Source organism: Phocoena sinus, chromosome 11 (genome assembly GCF_008692025.1).
Source record: "Phocoena sinus isolate mPhoSin1 chromosome 11, mPhoSin1.pri, whole genome shotgun sequence".
NCBI classification, from domain to species: Eukaryota; Metazoa; Chordata; class Mammalia; order Artiodactyla; family Phocoenidae; genus Phocoena; species Phocoena sinus.
In genome coordinates this window covers 1598184-1613902 of record NC_045773.1, presented here as the reverse complement: position 1 = coordinate 1613902, position 15719 = coordinate 1598184, and the positions used below count along the sequence as shown (strand labels likewise).

Sequence of the window (15719 nt, the reverse complement as noted above, 5' to 3'; positions counted from 1 at the left end):
TCTATCTACTATCATCTATCCATCTATTATCTATCTATGTATATATCTATCATCTATTTATCATGTATCTATCTATCTATCATCTATCATCTATCTGTCATCTATTATCTATCTATCATCTATCTATCAGTCATCTCTCATCTATCTGTTATCTATCATCTATCTATCACCTATCTATCTATTTTCTATCTATCATCTGTCTATCGTCTGTCTATCATCTATCTGTCTGTTACCTCCGTTCAGCGGACAGGCTCACCAGCTCTGGAAGCGCACTCTCTCCTGCCTCTCCTGGCCTTTACTGGCTGCTCTGAGTCAGGCCCCGAGGCTGGCTCCTCCTGGTTTTGGAATGCTAAACTTCAGCCCCAGGACTCAGTCCTTAGGCCTCTCCTCCGTCTCACTCACTCTCTAGGAAACTCACTCAGTCTCAGGGCTTTAAACACCTGTACACACTGGTGACTTCCAGATGAATCATGTCCAGCCCTGATATCCCCCCTGACTCCAGACTCGTATATCCCACTGCGGACTCCACGCTTCGGGGCAGGCGAGATTTGCGGGGCCCATCAGACATCCAGGTGGGCGTGGGTGACTCCCCTGAGCAATGGGGAAGATGGAGTTGCTGTCAGTCAGGATGGGAGTTCCGAGGGAGGAGCAGGTCAGAAGGTAGGAGAGAGGCAGCTGCCACATGGAGCTGTTAGGATACCCGGAGGGGGACGGAGCTTCAAGTCACATGATTTAACGTTGAAGGTGTGAGACAGGTACCTCGGGGTGAGGGAGAGGGTTTAGGACATGGATGTTTGTTTAAGTGTGTCTCAGTGTAAGATTTAAAAAGTGATAGTGACATAAAGGCTTTCTTTTAAAATACTTTCATTTTTCAAAGCAAGCCAGTGGAAAGGATAAATAGTAAGTTATGATAGTACAGGTAGGTGCTGGACGGATGCAGCAACAGTGTGAAGGTGGTGTGACAGTGACCAAGGTTTGGGAGCTCCAGGATGCAGGCACCAGATAAAGGACATTAGGGAAGAACTAGGGAAATCTGAAAAAGTATGGATTTGAGTTAATAATTAACAATAATATAATTAGTTAATGATAATAATAACATCAGTGTTGGGTGGCGTATTGTAACACAGGTGCTGTAGTAATATAAGATATTACTCACGGGGGACAGGGTGAGGGGTACAAGAGAGCTCTCTGTGCTGGCTTTGTGATTTCACTGGAAGGTAAAGAGTTTTTGGGAGGAAGACGACAGAGGTCAGGGGCCTTTTCACCATGTCACATCAAGGGTGCCTGCTGTCACCATGTCGTATCACCGTCGGTGTTGACCTTGACCACGTGGCAAGGCCGTGTTGTCAGGTGTCTCTTCCCCCTTTCCACGCCCAGCGCTTGGGAAGGGTGTCACAGCCCATGCGCTCCCTCCTTTGGTGTGGGACAGCTTGAGACCTTATTTGAAATTCTTCTGCTCTTAGTAATGTACCCAATCATTTGCTGATACCAGTGTGGGTGTTTATTTTATGTTTGGGCTACTTGACCTTGTTTTATTGTGATAAAATACATGTAACATAAAATTTCCCATCTTAGCCATTTTTACGTACCCACTTCAGAGCGTTAAGAACATTCGCGCTGCTGTGCAACCATCCCCACCATCATCTACAGAACTCATCTTCCCAAACTGAAGCGCTGTCCCCGTTAAACACCAAGTCCCCCTCCCCCTCCCCCAGCTCCTGCAACCCCCCAGTCCATTTTCTGGGTACTTGGCTCTTTAATTATGTGAATACATTAGTGGACGTCTTCTTGTTGCGCTTGGTCTTCCCAGGAAACAGGATCTGGGAGGGCATTTGTGCACAGGACGTGTCTGGGAGTGTTCTTAGGGGTGTGAGAGGGGCAGGGTGTGGATGGCAGAATGGCCAAGCCAGGAAGCCGGTGGGATGGCTGGGCAGGGTGGCCGGTCAGAGCAGCGGCCTGTTGGCCAGGATGGGCACTCAAGGCAGGAGGCCACACCGGGAGAAGGCTGGTGGGAGCTGGAGGGTCTCTTAGACACAGGGCTGGACTTCTTTGGGTGTCAGAGACCAAGGCAGATGGACTGTCTAGGGGCCTGATACCCCAGAGACCATGGCAAAGGGACTGTCAAGGGGCCTGATACCCCAGAGACCAAGGCAGATGGACTGTCAAGGGGCATGATACGCCACCGACTGGCTCCACACTGAGACAGACAAGGAGTTGTCTTGTGACTCTCGCCAGAAGTTTGAAGACAATTTTCTTGCCTTGAGCTGGAAGAAATCTCCTGGTGTCGTTGTGGGCTGAGTTCTCTCTGGTTCCAGGACGGGGCACACAGTCTGTGGGTGGCTAGAGGCTCACCACCATGGAGCCAGGTGGGCGGGGCCCAGGCTGCCCAGTACCCATCCCCAACCTTCTGCTCCCCTGGAGCCTTCCACTTTGGAGGCGAGAAAACAAAAGACTTCCACAGACTCCACTGTAACCAGAGGTGGTAGTTTTGGCTCATGATTTATTAGCAGCTATCTGCTGGGGGTGGCTTTGAGGAAAGTCTTTCTTTCCTGATAAAAAGAGATGAACTCAACTGGTCCAGCCCTTCCTCTTTCCTCCTTCTCCTTGCCTTGAACATGGATCTATTGGCTGGCGCTACAGCAGTCATCTTGTGACCCTGAGGAAAGAGAATCCCAGAGATTTCAGTCCAAGCATTGAACATTTTGGATTTCTCATTATATGAGAAAAATCAATCCCTATTTAAGTTGCTGAGATATTTTTTGTGCCTGAAAAGAACCCAGGCTGTACCCCAGCCTGTCATCGGCTTAGCCCCCATCACGGTCTTCCTAAAACAGGCATGACTGTGCCCCTCTTCTGCTGGAAATCTGCACCTTGGGAGATGCCGTTTTCCTCTATCAGATGAACAAGGACGTAGAAAGTAGAGAAGGCTCCAGGTCTGTGGAAGGTGCAGGGGAGACGGGTCTGAGCATCCTCAGCTGGCGGGACCGTTCATCGGTGCAATGCCTGGGACAGTAATTGACAATGGCTTTCCCAAGTAAAGATGCTTATAAACCCCTTGCCAGTAATCCCACAGGGTCAACAGAGCCCTGTTCCCCGGCCCCGGCCAGGGACGTGCTCGTGCCGGCTGGTGAGGCTGGGCACGCAGGCTGCAAGGTCCAGCCCAGCTGAGGCCTGCGCTGTCGTGACCGCTGCCTGCGGCTTCCACCCAGCTGGACGGGGCTGCAGCTGGGCCCGCCTGACGGTAATGAAGATCACGGCCACCTCGCTCGCCTGCCACAAGCCGGCGGCAGGAAACATTCCAAGAGCACCTGTTTCCTGAGGACCCTGTCAGGGGCTCCCGGGCACCATCTGGGCGCTGCCCCACATGTTGTTTGCATTAGGAGTTTAGAAAAACAATTCAGTTTTGACTAATCGCTCTTTAATTTTTTCAGGCGCATCTCAAAGTCTCACTCCCGCCCCCCCGCTTTCTTTGCCAGCTCTTCTCAGGAGTCTTTAGGCTGCCACACACGCACACACACCCCCAACCTCCTATACACACTCACACCCACCCACACGTCCTCTCAAACATACACACACGAACTCACAGTTCACTCACACATGCTGACTTTCACATTTATGCACGGTTACAACTCACACTCAACACACACTCGTGCACATTCACATACACTCAGACAATACACACACACCCACACGTCCTCAAACACAGGCATACACACACGCACACACGCCTCCCCCTTACACAATTCTGGAGAACGAATTCTTCTTGAAGTGGGGACCTTAGCCGTTGACGCGGGCAGGGGCAGGTCAGCCCAGGGTGTTTGCGGCCCTCGGGACCCGGCATGCAGAGCAGTGTTTATGAGCCAGACCCTGGAGCCAGATGCCAGGGTTGAATCCCAGTTCTGCAGCCTTCCACCTCCGGGCAGCCTGTCCACCTGTCCCCGCTTCGGTCTCCTCCTCTGTGAAACGGTGAGGTGTGGCCACTGCTGGCGCCTCCGTACAGGCAAAGCGTGGAGAGCAGTGCCCAGAGCAAAGTGCCATGCGTGTTTGTTTAAAAACATTCCGACAAATCCAAGTAACATCAGAACGCGGTGCTGAAGTTGGGATTTTCCTCCAGACTTTTCTGATTGCGTAACTGTGAAGCAGTTCCCTGAGGTTGAATGTTTTTCCCCTCATGGAGCCTGGGGCCTCCCGTAAAGTAGAGGAAGCTGGAGCACAGAGAGGTTAAGTTGCTTTCCTGATGTTGCACAGTGCGCTGGACACCAGGGCAGGTCTGCTGAGTTTCCACTGTGAGCCACCCAGGGCAGGTCTCCAGCACGGCGCCCAGGAGGTTACCATGGCAGGGCGGGGGCGGGGGGAGGAAGGGGGTGGTGGTTATGGCCGGGGTGGGGGACCTAGCGAGGACAGGGGAAGCAGGACACGTGGTCTCCGTTTTAGGCAGTGGGCATGGCTGCAGGAAACAGGGGTGGCCTCAGCAGATCCCACCAGCTGGAATTACACAGCCTGTCCAGCTGGATGGGGCCCAGTTTCCAGGCGGCTCCAGGGAGGGGTTGCCGGGAGGGGGTCCCAGCAGGGGCGGTGGCGCCGGTGGGGTGGAGGGTGCCTGATGGTGGGTGGGCGGGCATCGTGGGGCAGTGCCCAGCCCGTGGCCGGCTGAGGGCTTCCTGGGCCTTGCTCTGGCCGGCCACCCGGACATGGCACAGGCCTCACGGACGTAGCAGGGCTGCCGTCTGAGAACAAAGCGTCCTGCAGGAATTCCGGCCCCCGCCCCATTCCCACCCCAGCGGGCCTGTTCCCAGTTTGGGGGCTTGGAAGTCACCATCAGCATGTAAGATGGCGAGGACCCCCTTCCTCGGCCGACCGGCCCCCGGATTCCACAGCTGCTTTGATGCTCACCTCACCTCTTCCCTTCCTGGCCTCAAAACTGTTTGCCTCTGACCCGAAGGCGGGGGAGGGGTGCTTCCTGGCTGGGCCGGACTGCTGGGCCGAGCCGAGACTCCCAGACTGTTAGAGCGGCGAAGATTTCCTTCCTGAAAAACACACTAGCCTCTGCTTTCTGTCCCTCATGTTTCTCTCCAGAGAGAAACACCCCCCGCTCACCCCCGGCTGTGGGCCCAGCCCCGCCCTGGGCTCCTGGCCACGGGTGAGGGGGCAGTTCGCAGGAGCCTGTGGGCCAGCGGGCTGTCCTCGGTGGGCCAGCCAGCGGGAACTGGCCTCTTGCAGACGGGCACACCACCACCTGCTAATTAGAACCAGGAAGCCCCTTCTGTGGGTGCCGCCAAGCCAGACAGGTGCTGTGGCTGCACACAGCCCGCCGTGGTGACTCACAGCCCACAGCAAGTTTCTTACGAGCTCGTGCCCCACTTTTCTCAGCCGCATGTGATTATCTCTTTCCCTCCCCCTCATCCAGTTCATCTGTAAATCCTGCCGGTTCACCTTCCCCAGATGCAGCCCCCTCCCCGGACCCCTGCCGCCACCCAGTCTCGGCCCTCCCTGGGCCCCCACCTCCCTCCTCGGCCCCCTTTGTCCCAACCACAGCCTCTTCTCCACCTGGCAAACAGCCTCAGGTGGCAGGATCCTGTTCAAACCAACGTCTCCTCTATGCTCCAAACCCTCCGAGGCTCCCGTGTTGTTCAGGGGGAGGGCCTTCCCTCCCCGGCCCTCCCCTCTGACCTCAGCCCCCGCCCCAGCCACAGGGGCCTTTCCTGCTCCCCACACCCACAGCAAGGGGCTCAGAGATGGGCATGACCCAAAGTCGACCAGAGACATTCCCGTTTCCTGAAGTAAGGGCTGGAGCTGCTGCAGCCATCTCTACCGGGAGGAGAGTAAAGCCATCGGAGGAGGTGAGTTAAGCTGACAGGTGGGAAGAAGCCGAGCGGGGCAACAGTGATGGTGTCTGGAACCCTCTTACCTGGGCCTAACCCACCTCTGGGTTTTCCAGGTACTTACGTCAGCGGTGCCCATTTTAATTAAGCCAGTTCAGGTTGGGTCGCTGTCACTTGCCACAGAAAAGTCCTGCTTCATCTAGAATCTGACCTGGAACCCTCTGGAAGTTTTCTCCCTCACCCCCCTCCGTGCCCTCCCCTCCCTATTGTCCAAAAGGCCCCATTTTGGCCCCTCGGTCTGGCGTTTGGCAACCAGTGGTTCCTGTCTTTGAGTCTGGTCTCCTCCCCGGCTATTTGTCTGGCCCCTGGTGCCAGGTGTGTTTGGTTCCTGCCCTCGTGGGGAACCAGAATTTAGAAGGCCTGAATTTTAACACATTATTCGCTCATTTGTCAAATTAATGGCAAGAGCCTTGTTAGCGAACGTGGCAGGTGGAGGCTGCGTCTGGTTAATCCCGGGTTCTGGTTGTGAGAGTTTCCACGCCCCCTCCAGCCCTCCTCTGGGACCCGTCGCCTCCCCCTCCCCCTGCTTGCTCCATCCCAGCCTTCCCGCCGCTGTGCGCTCCCTGGACTGTCGTTCCGTCACACCCTCCCGTGGCTGTGTCCTCATCCTCCAGTTCTCAGCTCGGTTGTCAGTTACAAGAGCCACGGCCCCCCTCACCCCCCACGGCCCCGGCGGCTCTGGCAGGTGGATCTCGGTCTGGAGGTGGCGTGACGAGGGCGGGACTCAAGCCGGCAGCCCGCCCACCACGGCTTTGCCCTCGCACCGTCCTCTCACCCATCAGGCCCAGGCGTCCTTGGTGCCCTGTGTGGACAGCCGCCCGCTTGGATCGCAGGCAGCAGCAAACCAGCCTCCGCGAACATTCCCGCCAGGGCAGCCCTTGCTCCCTGGGGCTCAGACACCAGAGGAGACAGGCCTTCTGCGACTCGTGGGCCCCTTTCCTTCTCTGTCGGGTCCTCTCGGTGCGGTTTTCCGCGGTGTGACGAATGGCCCACCCTGTCATCCCCCACCCGGGGCCCGCGTTCTCCCGGGTTCACGTCCTTGGCCTGGGCTGCCTGCCTGAGTCCTGGAGCCGCCTGAGCGGACCGGCTGGACTGGCCTCTCTACCCTGAACCGGTTGCTGTGTGCGCGGAGGACCAGCCTGGAGCACAGGGTCCGGAGGGGCAGGACCCCGACCGCAGGCTACGGCTCGGAGGTTTTCACTGACTATTGGCCCAGTGGGTGAGCAGACTCAGGGCTGAACCTCAGGTGCCCAGAGGAGACGGATGGCGGAGGCCAAAGTCAGGTCCTCGTGCTCAGGCTGGGGTGCGGCGACCCGGGCCGGGGGACAAGAGGCCATAAGCCATACTGAGGCTTCAGGAGAGCTGGACCGTTTGCCTTCCTGTCATGACGACCCCTAAGCTGGCTTCCCCTCAGTGTTTGGCAGGGGTCTTGTTTGGAGGGAGAAGTCGCCTTGTGTGTGGGCTCGCGTGTTGGGGGTGCGTGGCGGACGCTGCCAGCCGCCCCACAGCTGCTCTGCTATTTCTGGGTGGTAAGAGCTGCAGCGAAGCGGGGGACCACCCTCTGAGGGATGTTACGGCCTGTATCCCTTCAGGTGGGCGTGGCCGCGGGCAGCTTCCAGGCTGTCTCCTGAACGGGGGCTGGGCAGCGACCTCGCGGGGCCGGGGAGCCGCAGGCAGAGAGAACCAGGTCTCTGACACATGGTGCCACCCTGTCAGCCCCGGAAGACTTCTGCCCAGGCTAGTCCTGGGAGAGAAACGACCTCTATATTGTCCGCACCTCCCTCAGTCTGGATTTCTGTCCTATATCTTATCTAACTAACATAGGCAGGAGGCACCGCCGGGCCTAAGTGTCATGGGGCACAGAGTGGAGACGGGGCCCTCGGGGAGCAGGACCTGCCCACCCGTCAGTGGATTCTCTGCCCAAGGATTTTTCCAACCTGGCCCCTGCCCCTGACCAAGCAACGCCCCTGTGGCCCCCTCTTCATCCCTTCCTATGTCAGGTCCCTCCTGGCTGGAAGTGCAGCTCCTCGGACAGGATAACTTGCGGGGGGCGGGGAAGGCTCAGAGCGAGGGCCAGGTGCCCCCAGTCACTGCCCCGTGAGCCCTCCCACCTTCTCCTCTCTGTCCACGGCCACACCTGCTGGAGGCCTGCTGAGGAGCGGCCCACCATCCCCGTCCTGTCCTCGGGCCCAGAACCTCCTTCCCTCCCTCCCTCATCCCTGGCATGTGCCAGGAAGTGCCAAGGATTCCCCATCTCTGAAAGAAGCCAGCTGCACTGTGTGGTGAGGCCCAGGGCTGCCCGGCCTGGCCTCTCCAGACCGCCTTTCCAGAAACTCCCAGCCCCTTCCTGCCTGGCTTCCTGCCCAAGCCCTTCCTGGAAACTGGGCCCACCCTGCCCCCCAGCCCAGGGCGCCAATATTTCCATGGGGTGAATCAGCCAACCTCCCCTGGCAGGGCCCCTCCTTTTACTCACAATATTGGAAAGCAACTTGCGGGCAACGGCAAGGAGAGTCCAGGCCGTGGCCCCAACCCCACCCGCATCCCATCGCACCCATACCCTCGCCCGAGGTCTCCAAAGCAGACGTAAAAGACAAGGGAAGAGAATCAGGGAATTTCTATTTAAGCCTTCGTCTAAAAAGAGGAATTATGAAGCCTTATTGATACAGGAAATGCAGGTAGTGTTGCCAAGTATATAAGGCGTGAATAAATATATGGGTGTTGAGCTGCTTTTACTGACAGGTGTGTAATCCAAGTTTGGTGATGGTCCATATCAGCCCCACACCTGAGCCTGTGTCCCTCTGTGGAAGGACCTGGGCCTCCGTGGAGGGGGATAGACGGTGGCGGGGGAGGCAGATACGAAATTATATAAAGTAATAACTGTAGTAACATGGCGTTGGGTCAAGGAGGAAAAGGGAGTATGATGTAGGACTAATGTTCCTATATCTCACTGGAATTAAGTTAGTGTACATCTGAAGCTGTTGGAAATACCTCAAAAAGATACAGGGAAAGTGTCATTAAAGAAATTTCAATGCCACCTACACTTAATGCAGACGAAAGCAGTAAAGAAGGAATAGAGGAACTAAAGGACAGGATACACACAGAAAATATATAATTAGAAAAACAACAGAGACAATCCAAAGCTGGTGCTTTGAAAAATATCAAGAAAATTAGTAGACTTTCAGCTCGATTGACCAAGACAAAATGACAGGAAATTCAAATGACTAGAATCAGAAATGAAGGAGACATTACTACTGACCTTACAGAAATAAAAAGGATTATAAAGGCATCCCATAAGCAATTGCATGCTGATAAATTAGATAACTCAGATGACATGAACAAATTCCTAGAAAGACACAGAATACCATAACTGACTCAAGAATGAATACACAATTTGAATAGGCCTATATAGTAAGTGAAGAGATTAAATTATAAAATTCATAATTTTTAAAAAACTGCCCACAAAGAAAGACAGCCCAAGGCCAGATGGCTTCATTGGTGAATTCCACCAAACATTTAAAGAATAATTAATACCTATTCCTCACAAGTGCTTCCAAAAAATAGAAGAGAAGGGAGCACTTCCCAACTCATTCTATGAGGCCATCTTCACCCTGAACCCCAAAGCAGACAGAGACATCACATGAAAAGAAAACTACAGACCTATATCTCTTGCGAATATGGATGCAAAAGTCCTAAAAAAAAAAATGCTAGCAAACCGAATCCAGCAACATATATAAAAGAATTATACACCATGACCAAGCGGGATTCATCCCAAGAGTGCAAATTTGGTTTAACATCTGAAAATCGATCAATGGAATGAAGGACAAAATACACATGATCATCTCAATAGATGCAGAAAGCATTTGATAAAATGCAGCACGCTTTCGAGATAAAAGCACAAAAAAACTTGGAACAGAAGGGAACTTCCTCAAGCCGATAAAGGGCATCTACCAAAAAAAACACATCACTGACCTTATAGGTAATGGTGAAACCCTGGAAACTTTCCCTTTAACTACAGGAACAAGACAAGAGTGTTCACTCCTGCCGCTTCTGTTCAGCATTGTTCCAGAGGTTCTATCCAGGGCGATTAGACAATTGAATGAAATAAAATTGCATCCGTATTGGAAAGGAAGAAGTAACATTATTTCTATGCACGGATGAAATGACATTGTATATAGAAAATCCTTAGGAAACCACTCAAAGACTATTAGAGCTGATAAACAAATTCAGCAAGGTTGCAGGATACAAGGTTAATATACAAAAATCAGTTGTATTTCTCTACACTTGGAAAGAACAATCTGAAGATGACACTGAGAAAACAATTCTGTCAACAATAGCACAAAAAAGAATAAAAGACTCAGCAGTAAATTTAACAAAACAAGTGCAAAATGTAGAGTCTGAAAACTACAAAACATTGTCGAAAGGAACTAAATAAAGTCTCGATAAATGGAAAGACATTCCATATTCACGGATCGGAAAACTTAATATCGTTTGGGTGACAATACCGTCTAAACTGATCTACAGATTCAACGCAGTCCTCATCAGGATCGCAGATGGCTTCCTTGTAAAAATCGAAAAACTGATTCTAGAGTTCACATGGAACTGCAAGGGACCAAAGAGTAGCCGACTCACACTTTTTGCTTTCGAAAGTTTTCGAGGGAAAAAATCAAGGAGCAGAATAACATGCAAAGTATAATAAACAGCTACTTAACAATCCCCTCTTTGGTGGGAGTGCAAGCATTGAAGTTTCGCACAAACTTATAGAGCTCTTAACTTACAGAGCTTCAGTCATAGCTAGCCTTCCCGAAGAAGAAGGAAAAGGCACCTGAAGGTCTCCAAGGATGCTTTCCCACCTGGTGTCAATTTAAGCCACTTTTGGAGGTGGTGAGCCTGAAGTGTGAGGTTTCAGTCTAAGGATTTAATGTGGTCGGCTGGTGAGATTGAAATAATCAAAAAATTAAACCAACTTTCCTCTTCTTGAGAACTGTGTGCCTGGGGTCCCATGTTCTTCAGCTCATGTAATCCTTAGAGGAGAGGCCTTAGGCTCAGAGAAGGTAAATGGCTTCCCGGGGTCACACAGAGGGGAAGTAGCAGAGCTGGTCCAGGTGCGCTTGATTTCAAAGCCCATCCTGGGTCCACTCCCCGGTGGTGGACGGGATGTGGAAGCTTAGGGAAGCTGGAGGGGTCTACTGCTCACCTGGCTTCTCAGGGATGGCCTGTGCGGGTGAGTGGCCCCAGCACACACTGCTAGGATGACCTCTGTGACGCCCAGCAGGGAGACGTGTGTGGTGGACACTTCCCTTGGTCACCCCATCCCACCCGTGAGAGCTCTGAACAGGGCGTTCATTGACGTAGGGCTGCGATCTGTCTCCCTGGGACTTCCCCACCTGTCCCCCGAATGCCACAGGCTTCCGCCACCTTGGGACAGGCCTGAAGAGACTTAGAGGGTTGGTGCCTGGACCTTCTCCAGGCCAAGCCACTTCTGATCCTTACAGGAGGCGTCCCCAGCCTCCTCCGCATTCCAGCTGTCCCTTCCAGCCCCCCTGCCCAGGTCGGCCCCGTCCCTCTCTAAGGTGGGACCTCCTGTCTCGGTGTCTGGGGGTCTGAGGGGTCAGTCTTCTGGAGCTTGTAGAGTGTGAAGGAGAGAGGAGCCCCGGGGTCCCTCAGGGGAGGAGATGCCAGCGTCATGGGGTCCTGTGGTCACGTGTACCCAGGGCGACTTCAGGGAAGGTCCATCACAGTTCCTGATACCCCCCCAGTCTGGGCCCCTCTGGACGGCCAACGTGGACCCCGAGCCTGAGGCTGGCGTGGCACGGCCAGGCTCCTCTCCTCCCAGGAGCGCCTCGCGGTGGTTTCCGTAAGTTGGTGGCGATTGCATAACTCTTTCACCAACTGCCATGCCGGATATATTTTGCAACCCAGCCCGCTGTGCCACACGTGTCGGCTGGCACTGCCAGGCCTCCCACAGAGGCCGGAGGAAGTCTGAGAGTGAAGCACGCTGACAGCGCTGCCCGGGACCTGTCAGCCGCAGGACCTGCTCCTCTCCGTCCTCAGGGGCGCTCCCAGGGCCCCACTGTCCTCTGGCCAGAACGGGGAGCTGTCAAGTCCACGGAGCAGCCCCAGCAGGTATGGACTTCTGAGGAGACACTGGCACCTGCCAAGAGCTCTTCTTGGTGTTCAAGGGAAGATAGGCCCCGAAGTCACACTGGAGGGAGACCTGCGCACATCACCCCGAGGGCAGCGTCCTGCGGGCGTTGCTGGGAGAGGCCCCACGGTGCACGAGGTGCAGCACGGCAGAGCGAATTCTGAGGAAGGGTCGTTCTAAGAGCGGGGAGAGGGGCGTCCACCGCTGACGGAGCAAGAGACAGGAAGTCCACCAGGCTGTGCGCCGCTGGCCAAGGACAGCTGCGAGGGCGGACCAGGGCCTTGAGGCTGGCCTCTGCCCACCGCTCTAGGTGCGCCGATGCTCCAGGGGTTGGCAGGTGATCCTGACGGATTCGTGATGCTCCCAAAGCAAAAACCTGCAATCTCTGGGAAAACAGAGCCGCGTGCGGAGCGAGGACATGTACACTCCCTCTTCCTGAAAGGTTCTCGGCAGAGTCAGGAAGCACAGTGGACACTGCTGGCTGCCGATGGCTCCCAGCTGAGACCGTCACTTGCAGCTAAAGAGAGCCGTCTCTCCCAAGGCCAGACCCCTTCTTGGGGGCAGCCTGCATCCGATGGCTGGCTAGTGCAGGGGTCTAAAGGCCCAGCCCCCCCACTTCCACTTGGACAGCCCTGAGGACCACCCCGGCTCCAGCTCCCCCCGGCAAGTTGGCTGAGCCTTTGTGGTGACTGCATGGCAGCCCAGCTTCGCTCTGCTTCCCTGCTGCCCTCATGAGATGCTGATTCTCAGGGCTCCCCAACAAACCTCTTGGGGACCCAACCTAGGGAAGTCCCCTGATTGCCTTTTAATTCCCACAGCAGAGGTTACCGCTGACTGCGCCGGCTCCAGGCAGAGCAAATCCAGGACTCGCCATCTGCAGCCCCATCCAGCAGGAATGACTTCATACACGTGTACGGGGCTGACCCACTTACCAAGTGCCCTTCTGTGATTCATCAGAGCAGTTGGGGATCCCAAACCTTCCTAAGAAAAAAGAAGGAGGAGGAGGAGATACTGCTCCAAGAAACGGAAAAATCTAAGCATGGTCTTTAGGTATGGCTTGATGCAGGGGCTTAAATCATGTCATCAAAACCCTGTTGGTTTTCTCTCTGAGACTCTGCTCTCAGGCAGGCTTTTTTTTTTTTTTTTGCGCTACGTGGGCCTCACTCTTGTGGCCTCTCCCGTTGCGGAGCACAGGCTTCAGACGCGCAGGCTCAGCGGCCATGGCTCACGGGCCCAGCCGCTCCGCGGCATGTGGGATCTTCCCGGACCGGGGCACGAACCCGTGTCCCCTGCATCGGCAGGCGGACCCTCAACCACTGCGCCACCAGGGAAGCCCTCAGGCAGGCTTTTGTCTCAGGTGGCAAGTTAGCGGCAACGGTTCTGGACGAACACCTCCAAGTTGAAAAGTTCAGTGGGAAAGTGAATCTTATTTCCAGATGCTTAAACAGAAGTCCTGGGATTCATGTTGCTTGGCCTGACTGACTTGGTTTTAGCCATCTCTGTTTCCCCAAGTGACATACCATTTTGCGTCCCCATCAACAAGGTATGAGAATTCTAGTTGCTCTGTGTCATCTTCCACATTTGATATTGTCAGTCTTCTTAACTTTAGTCATTTTAGTGGGTATATACTACCTTTAATTTGCATTTCCTTGATGACAAGTGATGTTGAGCATCTTGTCATATTCTTATTGGCCAACATGTTATGAAGTGGCCGTTCAAATTGTTCACTTTAAAAAATCAGGTAGGTTGTCTTATTATTGAGTTGTAGGAGTTGTCCTAAAAAATAAATTTTGGTTACAAACCCTTACCAGACATATACATTTTTCTCAGTCTGGGGCTTGATCTAAGCTCCAACTTTAAGAGATTAGAGAAAGAAAAATTAAACCCAAAATGTTGATAAAAGGAAATAAAAAAGAGAAGAAATCGATGAAGTGGGAAATTAAAGAAACAATAGATAAAATCAGTGAAAGCAAAAGCTGGTTCTTTGAAATGATCAGTAAAATTGATAGGCCTATGATGAACTTGATCGGGAAAAAAGAGAAGAGATACAAATTACCAGTACCGAGAATGAAAGAGGGACTTCCCTGGCAGTCCGGTTGTTACAACTCGGTGCTTCCAGTGCAAGGGGCATGGGTTTGATCCCTGGTCGGGGAACTAAAATCCCGCATGTCACATGGTGCGGCCAAAAACTTTAAAAAAAAAAAGAAAAGAAAAGAAAAAGAAAAAAGAATGAAAGAGGAGACACCACTACAGATCTTACAGATATTTTAAGGATTATAAGGAAATATTATGAACAAGTTTGTGCCAATAAATTTGACAGCCTTGATAAAGCGGACAATTTCCTTGAAAGACAGAAATTACCAAAATTGATCCAAGAAGAAATAGAAATTTAGAATAAATCTATATAAATGAAAGAAATTAAATTTGTCATTAAAAACCTTCCCACGTGGGCTTCCCTGGTGGCGCAGTGGTTGAGAGTCCGCCTGCCGATGCAGGGGACACGGGTTTGTGCCCTGGTCTGGGAGGATCCCACATGCTGCGGAGCTGGACCCGTGAGCCATGGCCGCTGAGCCTGCGCGTCTGGAGCCTCTGCTCCACAGCGGGAGAGGCCACAAAGGTGAGAGGCCCGCGTACCGCAAAAAAAAAAAACCAAAAAACCTTCCCACAAAGAAAACATTTTAAAAATCTAATATGAATGCTACACAAACTGTTTCAGAAAATAGAAGTGGAAGAAACATTTCTCATAAGATGCCATGAAACAGACAGAAACATCATAAGGAAAGAGGACTATGGACCGAAATCCCTTATGAGCATAGATGCAAAAGTCTTTAACAGAATTTTAACAAATCGAATATAGCAATGTACAAAAAGGATAATACATCATTACCGCAAGGGGCTTATCCCAGGAATGCAAAGTTGATTTCAAGTCCAAAATCAATTAATGTAATCCTCCACGTTAGTAGAATAGGAAGGGAAAACCATATAATCATTTGTCAAATAAAGCATTTGACAAAATTTAACACAAGTTCACAACTAAAATTCTTAGCAAACTAAGAATGGAAGAGAACCGCCTCAGTCTGATGAAGTATGTCTGTGAAGAACCTATGGCTAATATACTCAGTGGTGAAAGATTCAATGCTAAGATTAGGAACAAGGCACAGATGTCTGCTCTCACAACTTCTGGTCAACATTTACACTGAAGATCCTAGCCAGTGTCACGAGGCAAGAAAAAGAGACAAATGGCACAAAGATAGAAATGAAAACTGTCTCTATTTGCAGGCAACATGATTGTATACCCAGAAAACCCTAAGGAATTTTTTTTTTAAAAGCTGCTAGAACTAAAAAGTGAATATAAGCAAGTTTTCAGAATAAAAATCAATATACAAAAATGCACTGTATTTCTATATACTAGCAATGAACAATTAAAAATAGAATTTTAAAATTAACTCAGTTTACAGCATCATCAAAGACAAAATACGTAGGGATAAGTTTAACAAAATACGTGTAAGCCCTGTCCACTCAAAACTTCAAAACCTTTATAAAGCAATGTTACCTCGATTTAAAAAAATCTAAAATAAAACTACAAAACCTTATAAATGGAAATTAGAGGTGATCTAACTAAGTGGAGATACATACCATATTCATAAATCAGAAGACCCAATAGGGTTAAGGTGTCAATTATCCTTAAATTGATC

General features: G+C 52.1%; 1 protein-coding gene across 1 annotated transcript in view; it reads right to left on the bottom strand.

Annotated features, from left to right (window-relative positions):
- Positions 1-2583: 2583 nt before the first annotated feature.
- EEFSEC (eukaryotic elongation factor, selenocysteine-tRNA specific) overlaps positions 2584-15719 on the bottom strand; it is a 237228-nt gene continuing 224092 nt past the window's right edge. Inside the window, exon 7 of the mRNA XM_032648731.1 lies at positions 2584-2656. Within this exon, the coding sequence (XP_032504622.1) occupies positions 2622-2656 (35 nt within the window). The 3' untranslated portion in view covers positions 2584-2621. The remainder of the gene's footprint in view (positions 2657-15719) is intronic.